The 9280-nt window shown below is 41.8% G+C and overlaps 1 protein-coding gene across 1 annotated transcript in view; it reads left to right on the top strand.

The window, feature by feature from the left end:
* LOC118409858 (regulator of MON1-CCZ1 complex-like) overlaps nucleotides 1-9272 on the top strand; it is a gene marked incomplete at its 3' end in the record, with an annotated part of 11395 nt that extends 2123 nt beyond the window's left edge. Inside the window, 10 exon segments of the mRNA XM_035811222.1 lie at nucleotides 378-973; nucleotides 1922-2026; nucleotides 3571-3786; nucleotides 4215-4302; nucleotides 4642-4837; nucleotides 5132-5234; nucleotides 5587-5748; nucleotides 8242-8394; nucleotides 8685-8816; nucleotides 9227-9272. Coding sequence (XP_035667115.1) covers nucleotides 378-973; nucleotides 1922-2026; nucleotides 3571-3786; nucleotides 4215-4302; nucleotides 4642-4837; nucleotides 5132-5234; nucleotides 5587-5748; nucleotides 8242-8394; nucleotides 8685-8816; nucleotides 9227-9272 — 1797 coding nt within the window.
* Between the last annotated feature and the right edge of the window lie 8 nt (nucleotides 9273-9280).

Here is a 9280-nt window from a genome sequence, read left to right as displayed (position 1 = left end):
TGGAAGGTGAAGCGTGGCTGACAAACAAATGCCTAGCTTCTGTAGTTATTTCTGGACTTAGAAGATGTCTTGTTTTTTTCCGTATTCAATGATTAAGGCCCAAATTTCTCATGATTACACACACTAGTTACACATCTCTACCGCCATGCTGTTTTCTTCCTCACCAGTTGGGGTCAAAAGTCAATAACCGGGAGGTCATATTTAGACTATTCCATTGGCTCCATGTGACTTCCCAATTCATGTAATGCAAATATTTGCAGAAAATCGACGGATCTCTATAATCTGATTCACTATGTAACGGTTTTTGTCAAGATCCATGCTTATTTTGACAATTTAATACCTCTGACTATTGCATAAAGTTTTCTTTACATCCCTAGTAAAAGTAGAATCGTCCTGGTCATGGGAAACATCGAAAATGGCGGACGACAGTTTCTACCTGGAGCTGTCGCGCTCTCCCATCCGTTTTGACCCTGTTTCCAACGTCAACAACGTCTTCTTCGATGAGAACAACAGGCAAGTCTTCGCTGTGCGCTCTGGAGGAGCCACAGGTGTCGTGGTCAAGGGACCAGACGCCAAAACCTCCATAAACTTCCGAATGGAAGACAAGGGAAGTGTCATATCCATCAAGTTCTCCTATGACTTGAAGATCCTGGCCATTCAGCGGTGCTACAAAACCGTGGAGTTCATGAACTTTGGGCAGGCAGTAGACCCGGTAGAGTACTCGCAGAGTTGTAAAGGGAAGACGACTAAGATCATAGGGTTCAACTGGGTGGCCATAAACGAAGTTGTGTTTATAACAGACCACGGGTTGGAGTACTATCAGGTGATTCCTGAGAAGAAGACACTGAAGTCCATGAAGACGTACAACGTGAGTGTGAACTGGTTTGTGTACCTGCCGGAGAGCGCCCTGCTGTTGTTGTCCTCCTCCACGCTAGGGAACGTGCTGCATCCCTACCTCTTCAGGGCGGGGCAGGTGAGAGAAGCTTCAACTTTTGTGTAGTCTCAGTCAGTCAAAGTCTATTGCACAACATTTGTAAAATGGGTACAATGTAAGGCAAACTTAGGTACATTGTATACCACAACTGGCTATATAGTAATAATGCAACAATAGATGTAGATTTAAGGCTATTCAATATTCGAAGAAACACAGTCGTGTGCAATGTTGCAACAGCCTACTTGCTAATAACATAAAACTAGTACAGTACGGGGAACGGGTTTTCTGCGCGTTAAAAATCTGCGCGCGCGTTAAAAATCTGCGCGTTAAAGAATTAAGTTGTGCATTGATGAATTCTTAGTCAGAAAAATGTGACCCTCTGCTACCTGAATTTTTGGTTTGAAAAGCCCCTCATTTTTTGGGTCCCTTGGGAATAGGTTAATTTGCATATCCAGAAGATTTCAAAATCACTTGAATTTGACACAAATACATGGAAAAATTACTAATATGAGGCTTTGTGTTGTAAAATATAACTGCTTGAGGCTTTTCTCCATTCTACAAGCTTCATTTCATCTTTTCTCAAGGAGATTGTTTCACATGCAAATGTCAACCTTTCTTGCGCGTTAAAACTTAACATTTAAAAATTACTTTAAAACCCCTGGAATATTTACAGAATGGGATATTGTACTCTAGAATGCAACAATATAATACTTTATTTCATTTTGTGTTATCATCTTCAAGCTTTTAATTTAAAAAGCGGCAAAAAAGTTTTCAAATCCCCAGGGAATCAGCTAATTTGCATATTTTAACGCGCAGGTTTTTAACGCGCAAGTTTTAACGCGCAAATTTTAACGCGCACAAAACCCCAACCCACAGTACGTACTACACTCAGGTTCTATTGAGGGATTCTTTTTAATACTGTGAATGTTGTGGGTTTGATTCCCAGCTTGAGGTTGCCACATGAACTGCTTTATCATTTTTCTTCAGGTATTCAAGTTACCGAAGTTTGAGGTGGATCTACCAGTTGTACCCAAACCTCCCAAGCTATGCTTACTTGAAAGGGATGTCACCATGGCCCAGATATATGGACAGGTAGTTTATCTTACATGTCTACTCCATTGTGACCATACTGTAAATGCAGAAATATTTGCGGTGGATTAATATTCGCGGTTTTTGCGGTGACCACTTCACCGTGAACTTAAAACACCGCGAACATTTTTCTATTATGGTATTAGACTGCAGTCTATGGTGTTACCGCGAACTTAAATCCACGCGAAAAGTCCATTTTCCCGCTACCGCGAAATTAGATCCCCGCGAACTTAAAATGCATTTACAGTATCTTACTTTATTTCAAACATCCAGGTTCTAAGCCCAGAAATGTTTGGCTTTGCTAGACAAAAAAAGTAACTGTGGTATAGATAATACATGTCTACTTTAGCCACCTTCGACATTAGCAAATATTGGAAAGAATTATAATTGATTTGGACTAATATCATAGTTGCAAAAGCAGTCAAGAAAATGGCTCAGGAGAGAACAGTATGAAGAGCATTCTGCTATTCATAAGGCCACGTTGATTTGATTATATGGATGACATCCACGCTCGCACCAATTTTCGGCCATTTCCAAAAAAAAAAAAAATTTTTCGACCACACAATAAATTGTGCAAAGCAGCTGTAGAATGAGCACAAATAGTCCGTAGATTGAAAAAAAAAGGATCAGAAAACAGAGAACTAATGCCATAGAATGCCAAAATGAATCTAAAGTCAAAGAATAAGATGTGAAATATAAGGACAGAAAAAAAGAAAATCTATTGTTGGTTGGGGGAGAGACCAGTACAGAAAATTCAGGTCCAGAGGATCATTTCCAGGTCCGGACATGAACCTGGACCTGATTGTCTGTGGAAACTTGAGAACTGGCAATACTCAAAACAATGGTAATTGGTCAATTTTGCTACAAAGGAATCTGTTTGGTGGATTATTGGACTCCCACTGCATTTTAGAATCCCATCTCCATGTAATAAAGGCTAACTGTCTCTGTACCTTTGACTGTAGAAACTTGGTGCAATTAACTATAAACTCTACTTGACTTCGCTCTTGTTGTCTTCTTGGCCCCCCGGTTAGACCCCAAATGGCTGCCGACATAGTGTGTCCATTTTGTAATTGGCGAAACCTGTTCCTCTGTTTTTTTTTTCAGGTCTGTTTTTTTCTGGTCCAAGAAGAAAAAAATGTTTTGCACCCATATGATGTACTGGTCCCTACACCTAGCTGTTGGTATACCATACTATGTGTGTTTAGTCCTATGTTCAACCTTCCTGGCCACTTTGATTTCATACTGGAGGCAACTTTTTTTTTTGCCAAACTTTTTTTTTATTATTCTCTCGCTCGCATCAATTTTGGACTTCCCGGAGGATGTCATCCATATACAAATGTTATCAAATCAATATGGCCTAATGACCAACAACTTGCAGGCCGTTGGCCGGCTGAGTAAAGGCATTAGGGTGAGAAGTTGTGGAATCTGTCATTTCCTCCAAGCACATCTGTGCAGCATTTATGAATGAGAGCAAAGTCTTTGTACATGTACTCCTGGCTGAAACAATGATGCATACTTGTCTTTCTCCATAACCATTCTGTTACCAGGTGTACATCATTGTCCTGCGCCACCAGCCCCGCGGGCCGGGCCACGCCAGTGCTGAGGTGGTTCTGTACCAGCTGCAGAAGGAGAGCCCTGCCAAGAAGACCAATGTGCTGAGGCTGGACATGAGTGGACGCTTTGCGGTCAACATTGTGGATAACCTGATTGTGGTTCATCATCAGGCTTCCAAGACATCCATGATCTTTGACATCAAATTACAAGTGAGACTTCTTTATCCTGGTCATAATGTTGGATTTAAGGGGTGCAGCTTTGTATGCTGTGTAGAAGAGAGTTTCCAGTTTCCCTTACTTCATGTATATGCATGTCTTCATCATCATCATCCTTGGACACTAGTTTGAAATGTTTAAAACCAATGAGATATCTATATGTGTATTACAAATAGTTATAAAGATTTGAAATTGATCGTGAACAATTCCAACAAACAGGAATAGGCTGAAGGTCAATCCTTGCATAATATTGCTCCACATTTTCTCACTCACTCATCCTCGCCGCTCCACATTTCATCGACTTGCGTACTAGCATCATAGCATTAACCAAACTACTGAATACAATACTAATATCATGTGCTAGATTGTAAGCATCAGAAAAGTGTTGATAAAGGTTTTGTGCTTGTGTGCTTGTTTTGCAGAGTGAAACAGAGTCAGATGGCTATGTGACTTACCACCACCCTGTCCTGTCACCACTGCCAATCAAACCTTTCAAACTCAGGGTCACAGGTTAGTTCAAATATAAATCCATGCCAAGAGTTAGACATTTATTCAAATAGGAAGTAAACAGTCAATGAAAAACCGTGAACTGGCTCTATAGAAATGAAATTGTTCCATGCTAATTATTATGATACATGTACTAGAATATTTTTTTGTCCTACAGCTACTGAGCAAATAATATGTTGATAACTTTCCTGACACTGACTGAAGGTCTTTTTGTTTCAATTTTGGCAAAGAAAATATTACAATAGAAGTACTTTTCTTTTATTGTTGCTGAGGAGGTAAGTACATTTGTGAATGTGACTAGGGCTCTCAGACTTATGGAGTAAACCATCTCTCTCTCCCCAGGGGTACCTACTGTTGCTGGTCCGGAGGTGAAGGAGATCAACTGTGAGCTGTACTCCCCCAACTGGATAGTGTTCCAGCCCAGCATCATAATTGATGCCAAGCTGGGGTGTCTGTGGACTGTGTGCCTTAAACTGGAGCCTCTCGTCACCATGATTCCTGACAAGTGTCGTCTCATGGACTTCCTACTGCTGCGCAGGTTACTTTCTACTTACATTTTTATACTTGTTACATACATAATCAGTGGTTAAACCTTCCTAAAGATTGAAAGCTGCATGTGTTAGAAAAACTACAATATTGATATTTTCACCATTACTTTGGAACATTACAGCCAGGAAGACATGGAACTCAAACTAAAGCAGAGGTGATGTTACGGCTATCCTAATTGCCCTTCTGTAGTGTTACAAGTAGAAGATAAGCATATATGTCACTGTTTAAAGTATAAAGTCCATTCTACTGAGAAAATGAAATGAGATTTGTCTGTCCTCCACAGGGATTGTAAGATGGTGATCCTGTCAGTCTGTAAGCAGATGCTGACTCCCGGCAGACAGTGTAACCTGCCAACAATTGCCAGTATATTTGACAAGCTCAACAGGGTAGGGCTAAAAGTATAGACTATATTGTGGCATAAAACTCCAGCTTGTTACATAAAGGTTACATATATGTATATAAATTTCTAAGCCAGAAAATGTCATCAGCATAATGCTGGATTGTTGTGTAGCACTGTAAATATTTGAACCTTTCTTCTGTAATTTTTCATCTCGTGATTTGGGTGGTTCCAAAGACCTATGTACAAAGCCATCAATAGTCTCTTTTTGCAATGCTATTGCATGTACTATTGTATTTTTCCAGCACAGATAGAGACAATTTGCCATCGAATAAATGCCTTGTAGCTGTATGAAACAAAGAGTTACAAGCATTCATATAAAACTGTTGTGTCTCCTGAAGGTGTACAGATCATACTTGGAGGAGGAGACAGCCTATGCCCAGGCTGTGGAGATTGCCCAGGCCAGGGGAACAGGGACACCCAAACGCCCACAGAGGTCCCAGGCTGTGATCGACCAGTCAGACATGTACACACATGTGCTGTCTATCTTTGTGGATAACAAGGTAATAGAAATCTTATACCTTATAGTCCTTTTAAGCTTACAAATGTGTGTTTTAGATATCACAATCTAGGCAAGACATTGCATTGTAGTATGCCAAATAGCAGTTAGTCAAGTCTTCGTCTTCGTCTTGTGTACCCTCTAAAAACCCCTGCTGGGGCGTCGCTGAGGGGGGGGGTGGCTTGCGGACTAGGGCAAGGCAGCCAAACCGGCCTTAAAGGCCTCGACTGACGGGGCCTGGGCAGTGTGCCCCGGCAGTCTGTTCCACTCGGCAACCGTCCGAGGGAAAAAAGAAAACTTAAAACAGTCTCTTTTAGCTGTGGTTAACTGATACTTAAACATGTGACTTCCTCTGGTTCTGCGTTGGGCAGGTTTAAGATACTGGGTTGGGGATATGTTTATGATGCCATTCACAATTTTGTAGAAAGTGATTAGACGTGCGTCTCTCCTTCTGTCAGCGAGGAGTGGCCATTGTAGGCTTGTGAGCATATCAGTTACACTACTGGTTCTGCGATAATCGTTGACGGTCACTCTTGCCGCTCTACGCTGCACTCTTTCTAGTGCCTGGGCCCCACTGATAGTATAGGGGTCCCACACTGCTGCGCTGTACTCCAAGTGCGGGCGCACCAACGCCTTATAGCATGTTGATTTGACCCGTGGTGGGCAGTGCTGTAAATTGCGGCGAATGACCGCCAGTATTCGATTCGCTTTACCAGTTGCGTACTTTATATGTGTGTCCCACTTCATGTCATGAGATAGTTGGACACCAAGATATGGGTGAGTTTTGACACTTGTAAGGTTTTCTGAACAAAGAACATATTGAGAAATAATTGGTTTACGTTTGTGGGTTATATGAAGTGTGTGGCACTTAGATGGATTAAAGGACATCTGCCATTGGTTTTGCCAATGGGTCAGTGCGTCAAGGTCAGCTTGTAAGCCTTGTACGTCACTTGGGTGTTCAATAATACGGTAAAGCAGGCAATCGTCTGCAAACAAACGCACGTTGGACCCAACAATATCAGGTAAATCATTTATGTAAAGTAGGAACAAGAGGGGTCCCAGAACAGTTCCTTGGGGCACTCCCGACAAAACCTTTGTGGGTTTCGAGGACTCCCCATCAAGGACAACTGCCTGGGTCCTTTGTGTAAGGAAGGCTTGAAGCCAAGACAAAAGATTACCAGAGATGCCGTAGTGCTGGAGCTTACTCAGAAGGCGAATGTGGGGAACCATATCAAAAGCCTTGCTGAAATCGAGCACTATGGCGTCAACCTGTTTTCCTTGGTCAAGGGCACTAGTCAGGTCGTGAGTCGTGACCAATAGCTGGCTTTCACAAGAGAGGCCTTTCCTAAAGCCATGTTGGGCAGGGGACAATATATTGTATTTATCAAGGTGTTTCATCATATGACTATGAATAATATGCTCCAAAACTTTGCTACAGACTGATGTGAGTGAGACAGGTCTATAGTTTGATGGTAAAGACCTGTCTCCCTTCTTGAAGATGGGTGAGATGTTGGCGGACCTCCAGTCTTCTGGTACATCGCCTGTAGCAAGGGACTGTGCAAAAATGGTCTGCAGTACCGGTGCAATCTGTGTGGACACTGACTTCAGGAGTCTAGGATGAAGACCATCAGGGCCTGTAGCTTTGTTGGGATTAAGCTCTGAAAGTTGTTTAGCTACCCCTTCCACTGAGATGTGAAGTTGTGATATGGGGGGAGTCACAGGATTCCCAAGTGTTGGTCTGGTGTCCAGGTTCTCCTTTGTGAAGACCGAGCTGAACTGGTCTCCTAACGCTTCAGCCTTCTCCTTAGGGTCGGAGGTTAGTATACCCTGGTGCCTGATAGACGTTATGTTGGTAGAGTCCTGCTTTAGAGACTTAATGTAATTCCAGAAGGCCTTGGGGTTCTCCTGGATATTTTCCTCCAGGAAATCTGCTTTATACACACTGTGGGCTTTCCTTACTCTTTGTTTTACACCTTTTCTACAGGCTTTAAACTTGGACCACGCTTCTTCTGTGTTCGTTTTCCTGGCTTTAGTGTACAATTTGTCTCGTTTGCGCATGGCCCTTCTGATCTGGGGGGTTATCCATGGCTGGCTGTGTTGTTTTCTTGCTTTCTTTCGTGGGATGTGTTTATTGGCAGCATCCAGTAAAGACGTTTTAAAGTCTTTCCAATTCTCTGAGGCTGATCTCACTGGGGCCTGTCTTAGGAAGTTGTTGCTGAAGTCTTCCATATCTTTCTGGAGTTGAGTATGAGTAGTAGAGTTACATGTAGTACTAGTTGAGTAGTAGTAGTTTTTAATTAGTGAATATAGATATCCTATCAGTACAGATACATTATGACAAACAGAGGTAAATTTATGTAACTTGTAAGTAAGTATGCATCTTAAACATAGATGAAAGAAAAGGTAAATACATGTTAAAGTCTAAAGGAGTGGTAAAACATTTGAATGTTCATTAAACATTATGGACTTATTGAATCCAACTTGTATTTTCCTGTAGGAGATCAAATACAAGTTCATGGTTGCAGTGCTGGTTGAGTATATCCGTTCCCTGAGCCAGTTCCAGATTCCAGTCCAACATTACCTGTACGAGCTGGTCATCAACACTTTGGTGCAGAACAACTGCTTCTACCAGCTGCATCAGTTCCTACAGGTGATCAAATAACTTTGAATGTCTTGAATGTTTTTAGTACAATCTACTGCTACCAATAATCTGCAGGGATTTTGTTGAAAGCTGAAATCACATTGTGCATGTAGTTTGAAATGGTACATCTAAAACAACTATTGATGATATACTAGTACATGATGTAGTAACTCCTTTGACTTTCCCTTGACCACAAACTTGGACATAGTAAAAGACAGCCACCCCCCCCCCCATTTTTTTCAGGCCATATTACAGGAAATTATTTCATTAAACAGAAAGACTGTTTCTTGTTCCAACAGTACCACGTGCTGAGTGACTCCAAGCCCATTGCCTGCCTGATGTTGTCACTGGAGAGTGTGTATCCTCCTGCTCACCAGCTGGCTCTGGACATGCTCAAACGGCTCTCCACAGCCAATGAGGAGATCATTGAGGTTGGTATGGTTTGAGTATTTTGTACCAGTCTTCTTTCTTTGTAGTTTGCTACACGCATTTTAAAAGTAAGGGCGAAAATCCTGAAGGTTTTTGTTATTGAAACATCCTACAGTGTTTCTTTTTCTTTCGGACTTTTCCAGCTACAATGTCAATACAAGAGTCTGGGGTGAGATTGAATGTGAGGAGGTCATATTTAGTTGTACTGTTATCTGTAGATTGTGGAATAACATGCACTTATTTGGAAGAGAAACAGGAATACAAACTTGACTCTTGGGAGGGCAATGCCAGAGCTGTTTAACCATGATGGGTAGTGGTGAGGGAAGAATCAAACACCTGGCCTGAATAAGCAATGCAGTAATAATATTCCTATTGACTTTATTTTTCTCTCTATCCCTCAAAAATCTTCCAGGTCTTGTTGTCCAAGCACCAACTCCTGACAGCCCTGCGGTTCATCCCGCAGTGT

The sequence above is a fragment of the Branchiostoma floridae genome, chromosome 2 (assembly GCF_000003815.2).
Source record: "Branchiostoma floridae strain S238N-H82 chromosome 2, Bfl_VNyyK, whole genome shotgun sequence".
NCBI lineage: Eukaryota > Metazoa > Chordata > Leptocardii > Amphioxiformes > Branchiostomatidae > Branchiostoma > Branchiostoma floridae.
The sequence above is the reverse complement of the archived record's forward strand: the minus strand, read 5'-3'. Positions and strand labels throughout refer to the sequence as shown.